This window comes from Saimiri boliviensis, chromosome 17 (genome assembly GCF_048565385.1).
Source record: "Saimiri boliviensis isolate mSaiBol1 chromosome 17, mSaiBol1.pri, whole genome shotgun sequence".
NCBI classification, from domain to species: domain Eukaryota; kingdom Metazoa; phylum Chordata; class Mammalia; order Primates; family Cebidae; genus Saimiri; species Saimiri boliviensis.
In genome coordinates, this window is record NC_133465.1 from 64,681,899 (window position 1) to 64,704,426 (window position 22,528).

Here is a 22,528-nt window from a genome sequence, read left to right on the forward strand (position 1 = left end):
CTTCCACTGGGGTCTTGTGCCTGTCTGCTTTCCTGGGACATGCCTGATGATCAGCGCGGGCTGGGGCTTCTAGTCCCAACCCCAGCTTTCTCACCAGGTTCAGCAAGGAGGCCTGGCGGGCAGACACCAATGTCCAGCACCTCCTAAGGGCGCCGTTTCCTTCCTTCCTCTTCTCGGATTCCACATTTGCCCCGGTGAAAAGACTGCAATTGAGCCCTGAGCCACCTGCTCCGGGCAATGGGAGTGATATTTCCGCCCTCTGGGGGGGCTGGTGTTCACCAAGTTTCCCTCCTCGCTGCAACCCAATGACAACTGTATTGTTCCAGCACTCCAAGACTCTGAGGCCAGTTGGTTTCTTCAGATTTCTGGGAGCATTGTTCACCCACACCCTTTAGGAACCAGGCTGGTGTTCTTGCTTGAAAGCCTTGTGCCCTCAGAGTGTCTGGCTAATCACGTCAGAGAGGTCTGTGTGGCAGTTTGGGGCTGTCACGTGACCAGTGACCCACACTCTGTGCTGCCCAGTATTGCCAAGTGGGGAGGGGCCTGCCTTTTTCTCTGCCCTCGGTCTGGGACGCAGGTAATGCCAGCCAGGTCCAGGAGCGCCCAGCATCCCTCAAGCAATGACACAGTAGCACTGATTCTGTCTTTTCCTCAGAATCTGGCCTTTTTCCATGACAGTGAGGTGGGGCCCGGCCTCCTCTAAAGTGGCTTCCTTTCTGCACAGTTGTAACTGCTCTGGGGGTGTCAGCGAGGCTGGGGGCGGGGAGCCACAGGATGCTGAGGAGGAGGCCCAATAGGACACCCTCACCCTCCAGTGCGGCCTTTGATCCGGACCTTCGGGACGAGGCTGTCACTGGTAGGTACCCTCTGTTCCTGTTTGTGTGTTTAAATAGTCTGAAATGCTGTGACTTTTTTTTTTTTTTTTTTTTGTCAATACAAATAGGAAATAAACTTGTGAATCTCGAGAACTCCGGTGTGTTTTCCATCACTGCAGGCTCTGGGTTCCCACCATCACTTCCTGTCGAGGGTTCTCATAGGACCCTCAGGGGTCTCAGGAGATGACGTCACCTTTCCCACCAGGGCAGCTGACCACGTCCTTTTCTCCTGCTACTGAAACCGCCGAAGAGGGTGTTGCACCTTGTCTCTCCTGCCTTTCATTTTACTGAATCTGAAAAGACCCAGAGAGTGCAGAGAAACAGAAGGTGAGACAGATGGGCTGCCCACTAGAGAGCTGGAAAGAGACAGGGGAGGAGTGCGAGATGTGGGGTTTTTTTTGTATTTTGGTGTTTTTTTTTTTTTCTCTGAGATGGAGTTTTGCTCAGTCACCAAGGCTGGAGTGCAGTGGTACAGTCTTGCTCACTGCAACCTCTGCCTCCCAGGTTCAAGCAGGTCTCCAGCCTCACCTCCTGAGTAGCTAGGATTAAAGGTGCCTGCCTGCATGCCTGGCTAATTTTTGTATTTTTAGTAGACACAGGATTTTGCCATGTTGGCCAGGCTGGTCTTGAACTCCTGACCTCAGGTGATCCGTCTGCCTCAGCCTCCCAATGTGCTGGGATTACAGGCGTGAGTCACCATGCCTGGCTGTGAGATGGTTTTTAAGGACAATTCCTTCTGAAAGAGAGTGAGTGACTAGGTACAAAGAAGACAAGGAAGAGGATGAGTGAGAAACATTTGGTGACAAGTAATCAGCAAACAAGTATTGATCACTTTAGCATCAGGCAGGGCATGGGATCCTTAGAAAGTGTTAGTCCCGGCTGGGCGCGGTGGCTCAAGCCTGTAATCCCAGCACTTTGGGAGGCCGAGGCGGGTGGATCACGAGGTCAAGAGATCGAGACCATCCTGGTCAACACGGTGAAACCCCGTCTCTACTAAAAATACAAAAAAATTAGCTGGGCATGGTGGCGCGTGCCTGTAATCCCAGCTACTCAAGAGGCTGAGGCAGGAGAATTGCCTGATCCCAGGAGGCGGAGGTTGCGGTGAGCCAAGATCGCGCCATTGCACTCCAGCCTGGGTAACAAGAGCGAAACTCCGTCTCAAAAAAAAAAAAAAGAGATCGAGACCATCCTGGTCAACATGGTGAAACCCCGTCTCTACTAAAAATATTTTAAAAAATTAGGCCGGGCGCGGTGGCTCAAGCCTGTAATCCCAGCACTTTGGGAGGCCGAGGCGGGTGGATCACAAGGTCGAGAGATCGAGACCAACCTGGTCAACATGGTGAAACCCTGTCTCTACTAAAAATACAAAAAATTAGCTGGGCATGGCGGCGCGTGCCTATAATCCCAGCTACTCAGGAGGCTGAGGCAGGAGAATTGCCTGAACCCGGGAGGCGGAGGTTGCGGTGAGCCGAGATTGCGCCATTGCGCTCCAGCCTGGGTAACAAGAGCGAAACTCCGTCTCAAAATAAATAAATAAATAAATAAATAAGTGAGGGAAGGAGAAATGAAAGCAGATAATAGTGAAACAAGATTGGTTTCTTTTTTTGAGACAGAGTCTCACTTTGTCGTCCAGGCTGGAGTGCAATGGCACGATCTCATCTCACTGCAACCTCCACCTCCCAGGTTCAAGCAATTCTCCTGCCTCAGCCTCCCGATTACCTCAGATTACAGGCATGTGCCACCATGCCTGCCTAATTTTGTATTTTTAGTAGAGACGGGGTTTCACCATGTTGGTCAGGCTGGTCTCCAACTCCTGACCTCAGGTGATCCACCTGCCTTGGCCTCCCAAAGTGCTGGGATTACAGGCGAGAGCCACAGCCACCACACCCGGCCTAAAGTTAATTTCTTCAAGCATTTAAATACATCTTTTGTAAGGTTTTTAAAATAAAGGCAGATTTAGTCAAGTTTATTGAAACTTTACATCGAGGGAAAGAATATGCTAATTTGACATTTTAGAGAAGTTTAAATGCAAGCATTTGTTGTCCCAGCTTAGAGATTGGTGGGTGAGGTCTGTGTGTGTCATTTTCATCTTCCAAAACAGTAAGCATTATCTTGTGCTATTTTTGGTGGATGTTGACTTAGTTCATGAATGTTTGTCAGTTCTGAATGTGGACAGTTGGGCTGGAAGATGAAACTCAGCCTCTTTCAGATCCTAGTAACCCCTGCCAAGCCCCCATCAGTCATATTTCTAAATGAAGACATTATTTTTAAAAGACTTGGGGATTTTTCCCCTCTGTACTTCTGTGTATCTCAACCTCAACATTTCAAAAGGAAAAATGCAAAGAAATGTCTTACCTGGGTAACCACTGAAGATCACTCCAGAATCTATTTGATGTCCCAGTTTCGCTGTTTGCCAGCAAGACCTTGAAAGCCATATACCCTTGAGATTGTTTTGTTTGTTCCATTTTGGTTTCGGCTGACTTAGGACCTTAGAAGGAAAACAAACAGTAGCAGCTAGTAACATTCTCAAGTTATTAGCTTGCTGCTTAGAAAGCATTCTCAGAACAATAAGCAGTGATAAGCCTTGGAGAAGAAAAAAGAAGAAGGAGCAAGTAGAAATTCTAGAACTAAAAAATGCAATTAGGGCTGGGTGCAGTGGCTCATGCCTGTAATCCCAGTACAGTACTTTGGGAGGTCAAGGTGGAAGGATCACTAGAGCCCAGGAATTCAAAACCAGTCTGGGCAACATGGCAAAACCCCACCTCTACAAAAAAATACAAAAATTAGCTGGGCGTGGTGGCACACACCTGTAGTCCCAGCTACTTGAGAGGCAGAAGAATTGCTTGAACCTGGGAGGCAGAGGTTGCAGTGAGCAGAGATCACACCACCACATGCCAGCCTGGGTGACAGCAAGACTCTGGCTCAATAAGTAAATAAATAAATAAATAAATAGGAGGTCAAATAATAAATCACAATAGAAATTAGAAAATGTTTTTAATCCTTGGGCGTGGTGGCTCACACCTGTAATCCCAGCACCTTGGGAGACTGACTTGAGCAGATCACAAGGTCATGGGGTTGGAGACCATCCTGGCTAACACAGTGGAACCCCATTTCTACTAAAAATACAAAAAATTGGCTGGGTGTGGTGGCTCACACCTGTAATCCAAGCACTCTGGAAGCCAAGGTGGGCTGATCACCTGAAGTCGGGAGTTCAAGACCAGCCTGACCAACATCGTGAAACCCCATCTTAAAAAATATATATACAAAAAATTAGCCGGACGTGGTGGCATGAACCTGTAGTCCCAACTACTCCGAAGGCTGAGGCAGGAAAATCACTTGAACCAGGAGATGGAGGTTGAAGGGAGCCAAGATTGCGCCACTGCACTCCAGCCTGGGCAACGGAGAAAGGCTCAAAAAAAAAAAAAAAGTGTTTTTAATTTAGTGAAAATGATAATGCTGCTTTACTATGGGGTGCAGCCAAAGCCATACTTAAAAGGGAAAATGTATGTATTGCTAAGTAAAAAAGGCTGAAAATCAGGCCAGGCAAGGTGGCTCACATCTGTAATCCTAGCACTTTGGGTAGCCGAGGCAGGTAGATCATTTGGGGTTAGGAGTTTGAGATCAGGCTGGCCAACATGGTGAAACCCCGTCTCCACTAAAAATACCAAAAATTAGCCAGGCATGGTGGTGGACACCTGTAATCCCGGCTACTCAGGAGGCTGAAGCAGGAGAATCACTTGAACCTGGGAGGCAGAGGCTGCAGTGAGCCGCCACTGCACTCCAGCCTGGGCGACACAATGAGACTCCATCTCACAAAAACAGCAGCAAACAAGCAAGCAAGCAAGCAAGGAAGGAAGAAGAACCATGATCCAGTCAGATTAAATGAACTGCCAGCAGCTACTCTGTCTCCTGGGACAAAGGATCGGGGACAAACTGCTCCTAAAGAGGCAGACTAAATCAGCATCACAGCCCGTCCAGTGGCACCCCCTGCCCTGCTGACATCACAAGCGGAATGCTGGGGTTGGTCAAGCTTGAATTATGACCTCAGGGAGCAAAACTGCAGGCAACCTTCAAGGAGGGAAGACGCCTGGATAGGGAGATAGCAAAACATCAGCCAAAGGGAAAGGTGAGGAGGCGGCCATCAGACCCCAAAAGTTGCAAACCGCTTGGGGTGTGGGCACAATGGACTGATGGGGACCCTCCCGGCATCTGCAGAGTGGGGCTGGGACAAGGGCCAGGTGCCTGAGTGCTCAAGGTTCTTTTTCCTGTTGTCACAGGGCAGCCAAGCATCCAGCTCTCCCTGACACGCAGAGTTTCACGTGAGTACTTAGGCTCCTAACTCTTCCTCCAAGGAAGCAGCTCCTTCCCCTTGTCACAGTGTAACTTCCTTCTGCCTGTCAGCGCTCTTGTGTTCCAGAAATCAGGACTGGAACAAGAAGAACAGTCTTCTTTGTTTTTGAAACTGAGTCTTGCTCTGTGGCCCAGGCTGGAGTGAAGTGGCACAATGTCAGCTTCCTGCAGCCTCCGCCTCCCAGGCTCAAGTGATTCTCCTGCCCCAGCCTCCTGAGTAGCTGGGATTACAGGCAGCTAACTAATTTTTGTATTTTTATTTTATTTTATTTTATTTTTTTGAGATGGACTTTCGCTCTTGTTACCCAGGCTGGAGTGCAATGGCGCGATCTCGGCTCACCGCAACCTCCGCCTCCTGGGTTCAGGCAATTCTCCTGCCTCAGCCTCCTAAGTAGTTGGGATTACAGGCACGCGCCACCACGCCCAGCTAGTTTTTTGTATTTTTTTTTTTTTAGTAGAGACGGGGTTTCACCATGTTGACCAGGATGGTCTCGATCTCTCGACCTCGTGATCCACCCGCCTCGGCCTCCCAAAGTGCTGGGATTACAGGCTTGAGCCACCGCGCCCGGCAATTTTGTATTTTTAGTAGAGACGGAGTGTCACCATGCTGGCCAGGCTGGTCTCGAACTCCTAACCTCTGGTGATCGGCCCACCTCGGCCTCCCAAAGTGCTGGGATTACAGGCATGAGCCACTGCACCCAGCCACAATCTTCAATTTATGTCCCCCAAGTGGGTTGGTCAGTGACAGTCCCTGCCTGCCATGGGCAGACAGCTGCTGCTAAGGAGAAGACAGGAGAACTTCCTCTTCAATGCCCCTGCGCCCCGCCCCGGTCTCGGCTTCTGCATGGCTTTGCTCTGTCTTCCCAGGGCCACTACAGAACGAGGACCAAGGCCCAGCACTGCAGCCCCCTGTCCAGTCCTCGAGACCTCCCCAAGTCCAGCTCCTGATGAGGAACGGCAATATCCACACGCTAGAGGGCCAACTCCTCTGCCCCTTTTGCCGAGAGGTGTTCTGCAACCCGGTCACCACCGCCTGCGGTCACAACTTCTGCATGAGCTGCCTGCAAGGTTTCTGGAACCACCAGGCTGCCATGGGTGAGAAGCTCTATTGCCCCCAGTGCCGAGAGGGCTACGCCTCCAGGCCTTGCCTCTGTAAGAATGTCATTTTGGGGGAGATGGTGGCCAGCTTCATCCAGGCCAAGGGCCAGGCCTCAGGGTCCTTGTGGCCCCCGGCGCGGTCCCAGGACGTGGCCTGCGACTTCTGTTCCACCCCGAAGCTCAAATCTGTCAAGTCGTGCCTGCAGTGCGTGGCCTCCCTGTGCGAGAAACACCTGCGCAGCCACTTCAAGGACCAGATCTTCAAGGACCACCAGCTGCTGGAGCCCGTGTGGGATCTCAAGAACTGCTTGTGCCGGAAGCACCACAGTCTGCGGCAGATGTACTGTCGCACAGAAGGCTGCTGCGTGTGCGGGGTCTGTCTACTGGAGGAGCACAAGAACCATGACGTCACCTTGCTGGAGGAGGAGCGAGCCCACAAGGAGGTGAGGTGGGAGGAGGTGGGGGACTCTCAGTTCTCCGGGTCTTTCACATTTCCTTGGAAGAAAATCAAGCAGCTGGCCGGGTGCGGTGGCTCACGCCTATAATCCCAGCACTTTGGGAGGCCGAGATGGGTGGATCACGAGGTCAGGAGTTCAAGACCAGCCTGGCCAAGATGGTGAAACCCCATCTCTATTAAAAAAAAAAAAAGAAGGCCGGGCGCGGTGGCTCAAGCCTGTAATCCCAGCACTTTGGGAGGCCGAGGCGGGTGGATCACGAGGTCGAGAGATCGAGACCATCCTGGTCAACATGGTGAAACCCCGTCTCTACTAAAAATACAAAAAACTAGCTGGGCGTGGTGGTGCGTGCCTGTAATCCCAGCTACTCAGGAGGCTGAGGCAGGAGAATTGCCTGAACCCAGGAGGCGGAGGTTGCGGTGAGCCGAGATCGCGCCATTGCACTCCAGCCTGGGTAACAAGAGCGAAACTCCGTCTCAAAAAAAAAAAAAGAAAGAAAGAAAACCAAGTAGCTATTAAAGTCATGGTCACTGGGGTCATGCTGTGATGTAAAAAGGTACTAGTGAGTTAAATGAGTAAGGATTCAGAATTGTATGTATGAAGCCTATATCCACATATCAAAATACAAGCGCATCACCTTAGGTTGTGTGAACCATTTCGTCCATTTTCTTTTCTTTCTTTCTTTTCTTTTTTTTTTTTTGAGATGGAGTTTTGCTCTTGTCGACCAAGCTGGAGTGTAATGGCACAATCTCGACTCATTGCAACCTCTGCCTCCCGTGTTTAAGCGATTCTCCTGCCTCAGCCTCCCAAGTAGCTGGGATTATAGTTGTTAGCCACTACGCCCAGCTACGTTTTGTATTTTCAGTAGAGATGGGGTTGACCTCACCATGTTAACCAGGCTGATCTTGAATTCTGGGCCTTGGGTGATCCACCCACCTTGGCCTCCCAAAGTGCTGAAATTATAGGCCTGAGCCACCTCTCCTGGCCTGTGTGTGTGTGTGTGTGTGTGTGTGTGTGTGTGTGTTTTACTACTCTGAGTGTTTCTGTGACTATATTTTTTAATAGTGGAATTCTTATATTTTAGATTTCCTATCATGTATATTCCGTTAACAGTGCTATTCTAACATAGCCCTGTCAGTGGTTCACAGCAAGGTAAGGAACTTGTGCCAGAACATAAACCAACTTCACTAGGCAGAATTGGTTCGGTTGACACTTTTTTCTTTTCTCTCTCTCTCTCTCTCTGTGTGTGTGTGTGTGTGTGTGTGTATGTGTGTGTGTATTTCTGTGTCAATATATTGCTCTGTCTCCCAGGCTGGAATACAGTGGCTTGATCTCTGCTCACTGCAACCTCTGCCTCCCAGGTTCAAGCAATTCTCCTGCCTCAGCCTCCTGAGTAGCTGGGATTACAGGCACACATCACCACACCTGGCTAATTTTTGTATTTTTAGTAGAAATGGGGCTTCATCATGTTGGCCAGGCTGGTCTCAAACTCCTAACCTCGTGATCTGCCTGCCTCAGCCTCCCAAAGTGCTGGGATTACAGGCATGAGCCACTGAGTCCGGCTGACATGTTTTTCTTTTTTTTTTTTTTAGACGGAGTTTCGCTCTTGTTACCCAGGCTGGAGTACAATGGCGCGATCTCGGCTCACTGCAACCTCCGCCTCCTGGGTTCAAGCAATTCTCCTGCCTCAGCCTCCTGAGTAGCTGGGATTACAGGCACACGCCACCACGCCCAGCTTATTTTTTGTATTTTTAGTAGAGACGGGGTTTCACCATGTTGACCAGGAGGGTCTCGATCGCTTGACCTTGTGATCCACCTGCCTCGGCCTCCCAAAGTGCTGGGATTACAGGCTTGAGCCACCGCACCTGGCCCTTTTCTGTTTTTTTTTTGAGATGGAGTCTCGATCCTTTGCCCAGGCCTGAGGGCAGTGGTGTGATCTGGGCTCGCTGCAATCTCCAGCTCCTGGATTCAAGCGATTCTCCTGCCTCAGCCTCCCGAGTAGCTGGGATTATAGGCACGTGTCACCACACTCGGCTAATTTTTGTATTATTAGTAGAGACGGGGTTTCATCATGTTGGCCAGGCTGGTCTCAAACTCCTACCCTCGTCATCCACCGGCCTTGGGCTCCCAAAGTGCTGGGATTGGCTGGCCCCGGCCACACTTTTTACATTGCAAGATTTTGTAAAACAACTGGGCGTGGTGGCTCACTCCTGTAATCCCAGCACTTTGGGAGGCCAAGGCAGGAGAATCATTTGAGCTCAGGAGTTCGAGACCAGCTTTGGCAACATGGCAAGACTCCATCTCTACAAAAAGTAGAAAAATTAGCCTGGCATGGTGGTCAGGAGGCTGAGGTGGAAAGATGGCTTGAGCCGGGGAGGTGGCGGTTTCAGTAAGCTGAGATTGCACCACTGTGCTCCAGCCTGGGAGACAAAGCGAGACTCTGATTAAAAAAAAAAAAGACTTTCGTCAGTGAAGGACAGACTACATTGATTACCCTGATTTACAACGTGGCATGAACTTCTTATTTTGCTAAGGACCAGCAGTGGTTCATGGACAGCACTTGGAATCGCACTGTTTTATAACAGTGAAAATGCCTGTTGCTGGGATAGGTGGAGACTAAAGGCTTATGTGGGACTTGGGCCTGGCAGCACTGCCCCAGGGAGCCCACGTGGCTGTGTACCTGCTAAGCCCCTCCTGGCCCCACCGCCTCCCAAGCTCTCCAAGACCCTTTCCTGTGGCTTGAAACTCTATGGTTATCACTATTAGGAGCCAATAACCTGATTCCTTCAAATAGAGACAAGCGCTCAGGGAGCGAGAGCAGCCCTCCAAGCAGAGGGCTGGACCATGGGCCATCCAGCACTGCTCTCTCATTGTCATTGAAGCTGAGCAGATGAATGCACAAGGTACGTCTCTTCTGGGCTCAGATGTGGTCCTATCTGCAGAACGGCTTCTCCAAGGCCACCTCTCTAAATCAGGGGCCCCTCCTCTTCTCCAGGTCGAGGTTCAAAAGGTCCAGGACACTTTGGAGAACCAGATGCTGATCATTACTGCTGACAGCCAGAAGCACCAGGGCCAGGTGGCCTTTCTCTCTGTAAGGTTGGCCCACCCCACCCCAGGCCCAGACTTCCCCAGCGCCCTGCATTGGGGCTGCAGAGACTTAGGCTGGGAGTGGATCGCGCGGGACCAGGCAGGCAGAGGCAGGATGCCTAGACGGGCTCCGGGCTGTGACAGTGGGGGTGCTGGACTGGAACTCACAGACGCCTCTCTATATACACGCCAACCCCCAGAAACTGATCCAGACAATGCGAGATGAGGTGAACACCTGCTTCTCGGAGATCATCCAGGAGGTCAAACAGCTGCAGGTGAGGATCTTGGATTTCATGGAGAAGGAGGAGGCAGCCGCCCTGGAGAAGCTGAGCAGCTCCATACAGCAGAGCCACAACCGGCTCCTGAAGCTGAAGGGAGACAGCTTCTGGCTCCACACCCTGCTCATCAACCAGAGCAACCAGCAGTTTCTGCAGGCAAGGTCCCACCCCGAAACCTCTGGCTCAGGCCCCATCACGGCCTCCACTCTCCCTCCACCCACAAACATACCAGATCTTGGCGGGGCATGGTGACTGATGCCTGTAATCCGAGCACTTGGGGAGGCTGAGGTGGGCAGATCACCTGAGGTCAGGAGTTCAAGACCAGCCTAGCCAACATGGTGAAACCCTGTCTCTACTAAAAATACAAAAATTAGCCAGGCGTGGTGGCAGGCACCTGTAATCCCAGCTACTCAGGAGGCTGAGGCAGGAGAATCACTTGAACCCGGGAGGCAGAGGCTGCAGTGAGCCAAGATGGTGCTATTGCACTCCAGCTCTTGTTAGGCGACAAGAGTGAAACTCAGTCTCAAAAAAAAAAAACCACACACACACCAGATCTGGCCCAGACGTTGGATGAGGGATGAGTCTTTAGGGTACATCACTGTGTCATCCCCCGGCCTCAGGGAGCCTCCCCATTCCAGGCCATCTGTCTTGGGCTTGCACCAACACCCTTGTCTTTCTCCACTTCAGCGCTCAGCCTAACCCCAACTTTCCTGCCTTGGTTTCCCTGGACCACATGGGATTCCAGGCATCTGACACAGTCTAAGTTTCTTCAGATTTCCCTGGATCACAGCTGAAAGTGAGACCAGAACAATCTCTATAGCCTGGATTGAAACCCCTTTTCCAGCCCAGGAGGTGGAGGTTGTAGTGAGCCAGGATTGCACCACTGGACTGCAGCCTGGGCAGGAAACGAAGACCCTGTCTCAAAAAAAGAAAAAAAGAATTGTGAAATGCCTTTTCCTTCCCCAGTCCTGGTCTGGCCCCGAAGCCTGGATGCTGCTGCTGTAAGTAGCAGATGGGGCCAAGCAGCAGTTTCTGGATGAGGCCTGGAGCTGCCCAAAACCTGTGGTGGTCGGGAACTCCAGCTTCCTTTCTTTTTTTTCTTTTTTTTTTTTTTTTGAGATGGAGCCTCGCTCTTATTGCCCAGGCTGGAGTGCAATGGCACAACCTCAGTTCACCACAACCTCTGCCTCCCAGGTTCAACATTCCCTGCCTCAGCCTCCCAAGTAGCTGGGATTACAGGCATGCGCCACCACACCCACCCAGCTAATTTTGCATTTTTAATAGAGACTAGATTTCTCCATGTTGGTCAGGTCTCGAACTCCTAACCTCAGGTGATCCGCCTGCCTTGGCCTCTCAAAGTGCTGGGATTACAGGTGTGAGCCACTGCGTCCAGCCCCAGCTTCCTTTCTTCAGCTGCCAACACACCCTGGGCAGACGTCTAGGGCGACTGCTCACTTTATCCCCTGCACACAATAGGAAGCATTTGGCAATGGCTTTTACTAAGCAGTTCAAGGCGCAACAGAAATCCTCCCATCATTTTCTGAAAATCTCCTTTGCCTAATAATGCATACTAGGCCACAGTGCCCAAGCCCTTGGCAAAGCCCTGACCTCTGATGTCCAAACGGCTGGGAGGAGGGAAAGGAGATGCCCAGGTTTGAAAAGGGGGAACTTCCACTCCACCAGACCATGGTTTGGGGGGCCTCTGGGCCCCTGGCATCTGCCTAGGCCCTGGCTAACAGGTGGTACCTCTGGCACCTCTCTGCATCCAGGAATTCCCCAGGCTGAAGCAATTCTCAGCCCACATGGAACCCCTGATGGGCATCAACTGTGAGGAAACACAGAGCTTATCCCAGCTGCCAGAGACCCTGGCTGAGCTCCGGACCCGGATGCTGGACGTGGGCCTCAGCTTCTTCAACCAGCTCCTTCTGAAGGGTGAGTCCCTGGCAGCCTGGGGCCTGCATTCCAAGGGCTGGGATGGCCCTGCAGGGCAGTGGTTGGTGTTCCAGGCACTGGGAGAGCCCTGCCTGCTGTGTGCACCATCCCCAGATGCAACAGCCCCCTGGATGCCCATGCCTCTCTCCAGGAGGATATGGGGCTATGAGAATGTCCTCAGCAAAGCCCCTCCATCTCCCCCAGGCATTAAGATGAGCTCCTATGAGGTGCTGCCCACAGCTGTGGACAGGAAGACACTCCTCAAGTGTGAGTCCTGGGTCCTGGGATCTACCCTCCAGGATGGGAAGGAAAGGAGCAGGGTCCTGGGTGCCTCATCTTCCCCAGCCCCTCCTCTACTCAGGGCAGGGCCTCCACGGAGCTGCCAGCTCTCTCTTGCCCTAACCTCTCCCTTGGGACTGGAGACCTCAGAAGGACTTGGTCTCAACCTCAGGCCCCTGGTAGGAAAAGGAGAAGAAGCTGTCCCATCCTACCCCCAAGGGTGAAGCAAGGACTCACTACCACCCCAGCAGCTGGCTCCTTGGCCCAGGTGTGGCACAACCCCTGCCCTCAGTCAGATGCCTGCCAACCTCCCTTGGGCTTCACCCAAGTCAGCTTGGATGGGCTCTGTTCATTTCATTTCTTTCTTTCTTTCTTTCTTTCTTTCTTTTTTGAGACAGAGTTTTGCGCTGTCACCCAGGCTGGAGTGCAGTGGCGTGATCTCGGCTCACTGTAACCTCTGCTCCCCGGTTCAAGCGATTCTTCTGCCTCAGTCTCCCGAGTAACTGGGACTACAGGCACGTGCCACCATACCCAGCTAATTTTTGGATTTTTTCCTTCCTTCCTTCCTCCCTCCTTCCTTCCTTCCTTCCTTCCTTTCTTTTGTTTGAGATGGAGTTTCACTCTTGTTACCCAAGCTGGAGTGCAATGGCGCGATCTTGGCTCACCGCAACCTCTGCCTCCTGGGTTCAAGCAATTCTCCTGCCTCAGCCTCCCGAGTAGCTGGGACTACAGGCACACGCCACCATGCCCAGCTAATTTTTGTATTTTTAGTAGAGACGGATTTCACCTTGTTAACCAGGATGGTCTTGATCTCTTGACCTCGCAATCCACCCGCCTGGGCCTCCCAAAGTGCTGGGATTATAGGCGTGAACCACCACGCCTGGCCTCTTTCTTTCTTTCTTTTTTTGAGAGGAAGTCTTGCCCCGTCGCCCAGGCTGGAGTGCAATGACACAATCACTGCAACCTCCGGCTCCAGGTTCAAGCGATTTTCCTGCCTCAGCCTCCTGAGTAACTGGGATTACAGGCACGCGCCACCATGCCCGGCTAATTTTTCCATTTTTAGTATAGACGGAGTTTCACCATGCTAGCCAGGCTGGTCTCAAACTCATAACCTCAGAGGATCCGCCCACCTCGGCCTCTCCAAGTGTTGGGATTACAGGTGTGAGCCAATTCGCCAGGCCCCAACTCAGTCTTGTGTCCCTGAACAAACAGAAAAGGAGATTGATGTTAGTGTCTGATGGCAGGAGGAAGGGGATGACCTAGTGCAGCACTCACTTACCCTACAGGCTATGGCTGGGCAGCGGGCGAGTTCAGGGTCGGAAGGGGTGAGTGGGTCAGCGATGGCTCCCAGGAGCCTGCGTGGAAACATCCCCTGACTTCCACGCAAATGCTTAGCAACCCAGCGCCCTGCCCTGGGGGCTGCTGATCCAGCTTCCCTACCTCCACCCGCCAGCTTTCTGCAACCTGAACTTCGACCCCACCACGGCAGGCAAGGAGCTGTTCCTCCTCAAGGAGACCCACTCGGTGCTGCACCTGGGCATCCACCTGGAACCCCCGAGACAGGGCGGCCCCTTCCCGGGCTTCAAGCAGTGGCCGCAGGTGCTGTGCTCACGCGGCCTGTCCGAGGGCCGCCACTACTGGGAGGTGGAGGTGTCCAACTCGTGGGTGTGCCTGGGGGTCACCTACCGCCCCTGCTCCGCGCTCCGCGGCCGCCTGCGCTGCAGCGTGGTCTATCTGCTGGGCCGCAACCCCTACTCCTGGTGCCTGGAGTGGGACTCGCTCAAGTTCTCGGTGTGGCACGACAACGCGCAGACGGTGCTGCGCGGCGCCTACCACCGCATGCTGGGCGTGGCGCTCGACTGGAGTGCCGGCTGCCTGTCCTTCTACGGCCTGGCGGGTGGCGCCAGCCTCCTCTATCGCTTCCTGGCCGCCTTCCTCGAGCCGCTCTACCCCGCGGTCATGGTCAGCAGCGGCGCCTCGGCCACTCTAAAGCAGCGCCCGGACCCCGAGCCGCAGGCGGCGGCCGTCCATAAATAAAGCTGGATTTATCTAAGCGCTGGCTGACGCGCTAGGGGAGTCGCCGGCCCTGCGCGGTCCCACCTCCCAAAACGCAGGCGACCCTTCCTCGCCACAGCCACAGGAGGGCTCTGAATCCGGCTGGAGTTCCCCAAGTCACGGCGCGGGACGGGGAGGGGAGGCAGTCTTGTGGCCTTATGGGTGGGGGGTTCCACAGCCCACTCCCAACCCTCATCCCAGCAGATGCCCGGCCTTGGTTCTCCAGGCTGCTCTTGGCTACTCCGCGCTGGGGCCTGTCCCAAAGGCCTTGTCGTCTGAGAGTGGGCAAAGCTTGGGCCAGGTGGTCAGACTGAGAGGTGGCACTGGATGGATTGGGGTACGGGTGGACTATCTGACTGGCTTCATTGGCGGCTGGGAGGTCAAACTGGAGGAGCCCAGGCCTCCCTCAGATCCAAAAATGATAGGCTGGGGACCCAAGCCCAGGCAGGGGTGGCGCTGCTGTCCCTGCTGCCCAGAGCAGAGCTGCTCACTCAGCTGGTGTTTTACAGCCTGGAGAAGGCGTGATGCTGTCGTGGGTGGGTAAACCTTAAACCCCCTCCACCTCGCTGAATGCTGCTGAAAGTCGCGCCCCCATCCCCAGCCATCACCAACCCACTCAGCTTCCAGAGGGTAGCACTGCCCACAGCAGAGGGGCCGTGTCCACAGCCAGGCCTCTGCCATCCGACTAGAGCTGAATCCAGGCCAAGACACTGCTGGGGGACTCCTCTGTCTGGGGAAGCTGAAGATTTGGGCACACCTTGGAGCCCTCTCCGCATTTTCAGCCACAGCCAGCCACTTGTTCCTGTGGCTTCTCAAGCGAGGACTCTCAGTGAGGTTAATGATTGGCTCTGAAGAGGAAGTGATACCAATCATGGGAGAAAAAAAATCCCAAGAGCAACGCATTCCGAACCAGGCTGCACACTGCCCCCGGCGTGTTCCTGAATTGCGTCTCCACCTGGCCTGTTCCTGGAGAAATTAGTGACTCAGGTTTTTCCTTCGAGGTGGTCATTTTGGAGCCAGGATGGCACAGGGAGTGCAGAGTATGCTCTGAAAGTTGTGGGGGAGGGGGTGGACTCCTCTGAGGAAGCCCTGGCTGTGACTTCGTGGTGGCCTTTCTCCTTGGAGTCTTCACCCCGCAACAGTCCCAGTGACCCATTCGACGAAGGCTGCCGCCCCTATGAAGTAAGGAATGAGCTCAAATTCTTTCTGCCTTATTGAGAGACCTTTTACCCAAAACTCACATCTTGCCTCCCCACCCCAGTCTTCCTCCTGGCCCCAGTGGCCGCAGGCTTCTGCAGAGGAGGGCTCAGGTCAGGAAATGCTGAAAAGGTGAATGCATGACCCAAGTGGATATCACCAGCCACATCTCAGAGTCTTCCCACGTCACAGGGCTGGCGAGGACGACGGGGGCTTCCTCGCCAAGTCCTCCCAGCTCTGAAAGACACTTGGCAGGATAGTGCGTGACACCCCCAGGCACATCCAAATGTCCCAGGGGTGTTACTTGCTCTCAAACAGCTGTTCCTTATTTTGGGGAGTCCTGGGCCCCCAATAGGTCCACAATGGTAGTTCTGAGGGTCCTGAAATTCTTTTAGGCATTCCCACGAGCCAGATGGCAAGCAGGCCCACACTTTCAAGGAGACCTGTTAGCAAAACCGAATGTCAGAATGTCTGGTCTCTGCCTGGACTATTCCTGAAGAAATTAGTGACCCAGGTTTCAGCCTGTGCCTCATTGGGGGAAACATAATGGGAGCCAGGCACGGTGGCGCATGCCTCTCATCTCAGCATTTTGAGAAGCCAGTGCAAGAGGATCACTTCAGCCTACGAGTTCCAGACCAGCCTGGGCAATTAGCTGGGTGTGATGGCACACATCTGTGGTCCCAGCTATTCAAGAGGCTGAGGTTGGAGGATTGCTTGAACCCAGGAGGTTGAGGCTGTACAGTGAGCTGTGATCGCACCACTGCACTCCAGCCTGGGTGACAGAGGGAGACTCTGCCTCAAAAAAAAAAAAAAAAAAACACAGAGGGGCCCTTTGGGGGGCAGCAAGTTCAGCCAGTGCTCATGAATGACCCACATCAGTGGGCCCTGCCCCTCCCTTTTCCCCACTGAGGCCCAGGGCAGGGACTGTCCCTGAAAGCCACCCACTCACTCTTCCCGTCCTGCTTTAGCACTCAGGCTAAATCCAAACAGGCTATAAACAAATCTGCCTCCACGAATTATTTGAAAAAGGTTTCTGGCCGGGCGCGGTGGCTCACGCCTGTAATCCCAGCACTTTGGGAGGCCGAGGCGGGTGGATCACGAGGTCAAAAGATCGAGACCATCCTGGTCAACATGGTGAAACCCCGTCTCTACTAAAAATACAAAAAATTAGCTGGGCATGGTGGCACGTGCCTGTAATCCCAGCTACTCAGGAGGCTGAGGCAGGAGAATTGCCTGAACCCAGGAGGCGGAGGTTGCGGTGAGCCGAGATCGCGCCATTGCACTCCAGCCTGGGTAACAAGAGCGAAACTCCGTCTCAAAAAAAAAATAATAATAATAATAATAATAATAGAAAAAGGTTTCTGCTTTTACATTATTCCTGTAAAAGATTGTGTTCATGTATTACTTGAGTAATTATTGACAAAACCTTGTGGGGTTTTTTGTTTGTTGATTTGTTTGTTTTGAGTTGGAGTCTTACTTTGTCACCAGGCTGGAGTGCAGTGGTGTGATCTCAGGTCACTGCAACCTCCGCCACCTGGGTTCAAGCGATTCCCCTGCCTCATCTTCCTGAGTAGCTGGGACTACAGGCATGCACCACCATGCCCAGCTAATTTTTTGTATTTTAGTAGAGACTGGGTTTCACCATGTTGGCCAGGATGGTCTCTATCTCCTGATGTCATGATCTGCCTCCCTCGGCCTCCCAAAGTCCTGGGATTACTGGTGTGAGCCATTGCACCCAGCCTGCTTTTTCTTTTTTGAAACAGGAACTCATTCCCATTGCATGTGACATGTTAATAAGTATGAACTTGCCAGAAGAGGTGGCTCACGCCTATAATCCCAGCACTTTGGGAGGCCAAGGCAGGCAGATCACCTGAGGTCAGGAGTTTGAGACTTCCCTGGCCAACATGGTGTTGGCTGCACCTGCAATCCCAGCTATTGGGAAGCTGAGGTGGAAAAATTGCTTGAACCAGGGCAGCAGAGAGATGGAGTCATGGCACTCCAGCCTGGGTAACAGAAAAAAAAAAAGAAAAGATAAAAAGTGAAATCACATTTGTGTAGCCAGTCACTCACTCTTGCCAAAATAAATAAGAATCAAAGTGTCAGAAACCCGGGGCACTGGTTTTTGATTCCCTGCCAAGTGTTTCTGGGAGTTGCATCTTTCTTGTTGATGTTTCCTGCCTGGAGGTCAAAGGCCTTGTTGCTTTTGTGTTTAACACAGCCAGCTACACAGCTGGAGATGGTTCCATCTCTGCCTGGTTTACTTCAGTGCTCCGTAAGTGTCCCGTGAGTGGCTGCTGGGGGCCAGGCACAAGGTTCTGCAGGGCAGGTGCGGTGGGGAGCAACATAGACCCAGTCCCTGCCCCACCATAGCTCAGGTGAACAGACCCTCAGGTTGGTCACAGTGGTGCCCACACCGAGCTGCATACTGAAATAAAGGCTTTTCGGGGCTGGGGGCGGTGGCTCAAGCCTGTAATCCCAGCACTTTGGGAGGCCAAGGCGGGTGGATCACGAGGTCAAGAGATCGAGACCATCCTGGTCAACATGGCGAAACCCCGTCTCTACTAAAAATACAAAAAATTAGCTGGGCATGGTGGCACGTGCCTGTAATCCCAGCTACTCAGGAGGCTGAGGCAGGAGAATTGCCTGAACCCAGGAGGCGGAGGTTGCGGTGAGCCAAGATCACGCCATTGCACCCCAGCCTGGGTAACAAGAGTGAAACTCCGTCTCAAAAAAAAAAAAAAATAATAATAATAATACAAAAACTAGCTGGGCGTTGTGGTGGGCACCTGTAATCCCAGCTACTCAGGAGGTGGAGGCAGGAGAATCACTTGAACCTAGGAGGCAGAGGTTGCAGTGAGCTGAGATTGTGCCACTGCACTTCAGCTGGGGCAACAGAGCGAGACACTGTCTCAAAAACAAACAAACAAACAAACAAAAAACCTTTCTGACCTTAAAGTAAACAAAGATGGACACAAAAAGAACAAACTGGGCCGGGCGCGGTGGCTCAAGCCTGTAATCCCAGCACTTTGGGAGGCTGAGGCGGGTGGATCACGAGGTCAAGACATCGAGACCATCCTGGTCAACATGGTGAAACCCCGTCTGGTCTCAAACTCCTGACCTCAAGTGATGCACCTGCCTCAGCCTCCTGAAGTGCTGGGATTACAGATGTTTACAGATGTGAGCCACCGTGCCTGGCCCCATGGAGCCAATCTTACTGGGTCCTGTCCCCTCCTCCTGTTTGTCTCCAGTGAACCTCAGACTGAGCCAAATGTCCCCTTTGTCAAAGCTCGACCTTTCCCTGGCAATAAAGACCCACTCTACAGGCAAGAGAATGAGCCATGAGCACCACAGTGACATCTGTCTCAATGTTCTTACAACCTGACACTACTGTCTCCTGTGTAAGTCACCCAGAAGCAAAGCCATCCCCGTAGATGTGAAGTAGTGTCTTCTTGTGTTTTGTTTTTTCTTGTTTTTGTTTTTATTTTTTTGAGACGGAGTTTCACTCTGTCTTCAGGCTGGAGTGCAGTGGAGCAATCTTGGCTCACTGCAACCTCCGACTCCCTGGTTCAAGCGATTCTCCTGCCTCAGCCTCCTGAGTAGCTGGGATTACAGGCATGTGCCACCACGCCCAGCTAAATTTTGTATTTTTAGTAAATATGGGGTTTCACCATGTTGGCCAGGATGTTCTCTATCTCTTGACTTTGTGATCTGCCCAGCTTTTCCTCCCAAAGGGCTGGGATTACAGGCATGAGCCACCACGCCCAGCCTTTATTGTGGTTTTCATCTGTATTTCCTTGATGACTAATGAGGTTGAGCATCTTTCCTTGTGTTTATTGAATATTTGCATATCTTGTTTGGAAAAATGTCTATTCAGATCCTTTGTCTAATTTTTATTTATTTTTATTTTTTGAGACAGGGTCTCGCTCTGTTACCCAGGCTGGAGTGCAGTGGCATGATCTCGGCTCACTGCAACCTCCACCTCCTGGATTCAAGCAATTCGCCTGCCTCAGCCTCCTGAGTAGCTGAGACTACAGGCATGTACAGCCTGGCCTGGCTAATTTTTGTATTTTTGGTAGAGACGGCGTTTTACCGTGTTGGCCAGAATAGTCACAAATCCACCTGCCTTGGCCTCCCAAAATGCTGAGATTACAGGCAATAGCCACCTCGCCCGGCCCCTTTGACCTTTTTTTTTTTTTTTTTTAAGACAAAGTCTCGGCCGGGCGCAGTGGTTCAAGCCTGTAATCCCAGCACTTTGGGAGGCCGAGGCGGGTGGATCACAAGGTCGAGAGATCGAGACCATCCCGGTCAACGTGGTGAAACCCCGTCTCTACTAAAAATACAAAAAATTAGCTGGGCATGGTGGTGCATGCCTGTAATCCCAGCTACTCAGGAGGCTGAGGCAGGAGAATTGCCTGAACTCAGGAGGCGGAGGTTGCGGTGAGCCGAGATCGTGCCATTGCATTCGAGCCTGGGTAACAAGAGTGAAACTCCGTTTCAAAAAAAAAAAAAAGACAAAGTGTCACTCTCGCCCAGGCTGGAGTATAGTGGCGTGATCTCAGTTCATTGCAACCTCCTTCTCCCAGATTCAAGTGATTTCCTGCCTCAGCCTCCTGAATAGCTGGGAGGTGCCATCATACCCGGCTAATTTTTGTATTTTTTTTCTTGGTTTTTTTTTTTTTTTTTTTTTTTTTTTTTTTATGAGAGGGAGTTTCGCTCTTGTTACCCAGGCTGGAGTGCAATGGCTCGATCTCGGCTCACCGCAACCTCTGCCTCCTGGGTTCAGGCAATTCTCCTGCCTCAGCCTCCTGAGTAGCTGGGATTACAGGCACGCGCTACCATGCCCAGCTAATTTTTTGTATTTTTGGTAGAGACGGGGTTTCACCATGTTGACCAGGATGGTCTCGATCTCTTGACCTCGTGATCCACCCGCCTCGGCCTCCCAAAGTGCTGGGATTACAGGCTTGAGCCACCGCGCCCGGCCTTTCTTGGTTTTTAAGATGGGGTTTCACCATGATGGCCAGGCTGGTCTTGTTTGGACTCCTGACCTCAGGTGATCCATCCACCTCGGCCTCCCAAAGTGCTAGGATTACAGGCATGAGCCGCCCGGCCTAATTTTTGTATTTCTAGTAGAGATGGGTTTCACCATGTTGGCCAGGCTAGTCTCGAACTCCTGACCTCGTGATCCATCTGCTTTGGCCTTCCCAAGTGCTGGGATTACAGGCATGAGCCACTGCTGCTCCTGGCCCCCTTTGACCATTTTTAATGGGGTTATTTGTCTTTTTATTGAGTTGTAAGAGTTGTTTTTTGTGTTTTTTTTTTTGGAGATGGAGTCTTACTCTGTCTCCCAGGCTGGAGTACAGTGCTCACTGCAACCTCTGCTTCCCAGGTTCAAGCGATCCTCCTGCCTCAGCCTCCCAAGTAGCTGGGACTACAGGTGAGCACCACTGCACCCAGCTAATTTTTTTTTTTTTTTTTTTTTTTGAGATTGGAGTCTTGCTCTGTTGTGCTCTGTTGCTCAGGCTGGAGTGCAGTGGCACGATTAGGCTCACCGCAAACTCTGCCTTCAGGTTCAAGCAATTCTCCTGTCTCAGCCTCCCAAGTAACTGGGATTACAGGCACACGCCACCACACTTGGCTAATTTTTTTGTGTTTTTAGTAGAGACAGGGTTTCACCATGTTGGTCAGGCTAGTCTTGAACTCCTGACCGTGATTTGCCAGCCTTAGCCTCCCAAAGTGCTGGAATTACAGGCATGAGCCACTGCACCCGGCCTTTGCCCTATGCATTCTAGGAGCTTTGACGTTTTAGGTCTTACTTGTGGCCTAGCTAGCGAGAAGTGGACGTTCAACCTCATTCTTTTTTTTTTTTTTTTTTTTTTGAGACGGAGTTTCGCTCTTGTTACCCAGGCTGGAGTGCAATGGCGCGATCTCGGCTCACCGCAACCTCCGCCTCCTGGGTTCAGGCAATTCTCCTGCCTCAGCCTCCTGAGTAGCTGGGATTATAGGCACGCACCACCATGCCCAGCTAATTTTTTGTATTTTTAGTAGAGACGGGGTTTCACCATGTTGACCATGGTTGGTCTCAATCTCTCGACCTCGTGATCCACCCGCCTCGGCCTCCCAAAGTGCTGGGATTACAGGCTTGAGCCACCGCGCCCGGCCAGTCAACCTCATTCTTTTACATGGATGTCGTTATTCCAGCACAATTTTGCTAAAAACCTCTTGTTTCCACATCAGATGGTCTCAGGACCCTCTGGAAAAGCAATTGACCATAAATGTAAGGGCTGACATCAGTTCCGTTCCATTAGTCTCTATATTTAGCCTTATGCCAGTACCACACTGTCTTGATTTCCTACACCTTTGCAGTAACTCAGTCCTTTTTTTTTTTTTTTTTTGAGATGGAGTCTTGCTCTGTCACCCAGGTTGGAGTGCAGTGGCACGATCTTGGCTCACTGCAACCGATTATCCTGCCTCAGCCTCCCAAGTAGCTGGGACTGCAGGCACCCGCCACCACACGCAGTTAATTTTTGTACTTTTAGTAGAGATAGGTTTTCACCATGTTGGCCAGGATGGTCTCGATCTCTTGACCTCGTGATCTGCCGCCTCGGCCTCCCAAAGTGCTGGGATTACTGACCTGTCCACAGCACCCGGCCAACTGAGTACATTTTAACTAATGCACAAGGGCTGCCCAGGTAGGGGAAGGGTGAGAAACCTGAAAAGGGCCTGTAGTTGTGAGGACTTCATGCACAGGTGCTGGGTGTTCCCTCACCGGTTCCCAGGGCTGAGGGGTCGGCCTGCTCCCCTACATCGGACTGCCTGGACTCCCACTAGCAGGCGCAGCCCTCAAAGCTCGAGACTTTCATTGGAAGGGTTCCTGGGCTGGGAAAGCGCAAAATGAAGGGATCCTCAGCCTCTGCCTCGCCCT

General features: G+C 52.2%; 1 protein-coding gene and 1 long non-coding RNA gene across 2 annotated transcripts; one reads left to right on the forward strand and one right to left on the reverse strand.

Annotated features, from left to right (window-relative positions):
• Nucleotides 1–884: 884 nt before the first annotated feature.
• On the reverse strand, nucleotides 885–14,146 carry LOC141581897 (uncharacterized). Its single transcript, XR_012514714.1, has 4 exons — nucleotides 14,041–14,146; nucleotides 13,485–13,554; nucleotides 3,231–3,363; nucleotides 885–1,168 (listed from the first exon to the last, which is right to left on the reverse strand). It is a non-coding gene; the product is annotated as an uncharacterized LOC141581897 (long non-coding RNA).
• On the forward strand, nucleotides 3,331–19,384 carry LOC141581896 (E3 ubiquitin/ISG15 ligase TRIM25-like). The gene is made up of 8 exons (XM_074388949.1): nucleotides 3,331–5,001; nucleotides 5,153–5,194; nucleotides 6,093–6,766; nucleotides 9,774–9,869; nucleotides 10,066–10,299; nucleotides 11,913–12,075; nucleotides 12,280–12,342; nucleotides 13,808–19,384. Exons 3-8 carry the CDS (start codon nucleotides 6,173–6,175, stop codon nucleotides 14,389–14,391), a joined length of 1,734 nt encoding a protein of 577 aa, XP_074245050.1. The 5' UTR covers nucleotides 3,331–5,001; nucleotides 5,153–5,194; nucleotides 6,093–6,172; the 3' UTR covers nucleotides 14,392–19,384.
• Nucleotides 19,385–22,528: the final 3,144 nt, after the last annotated feature.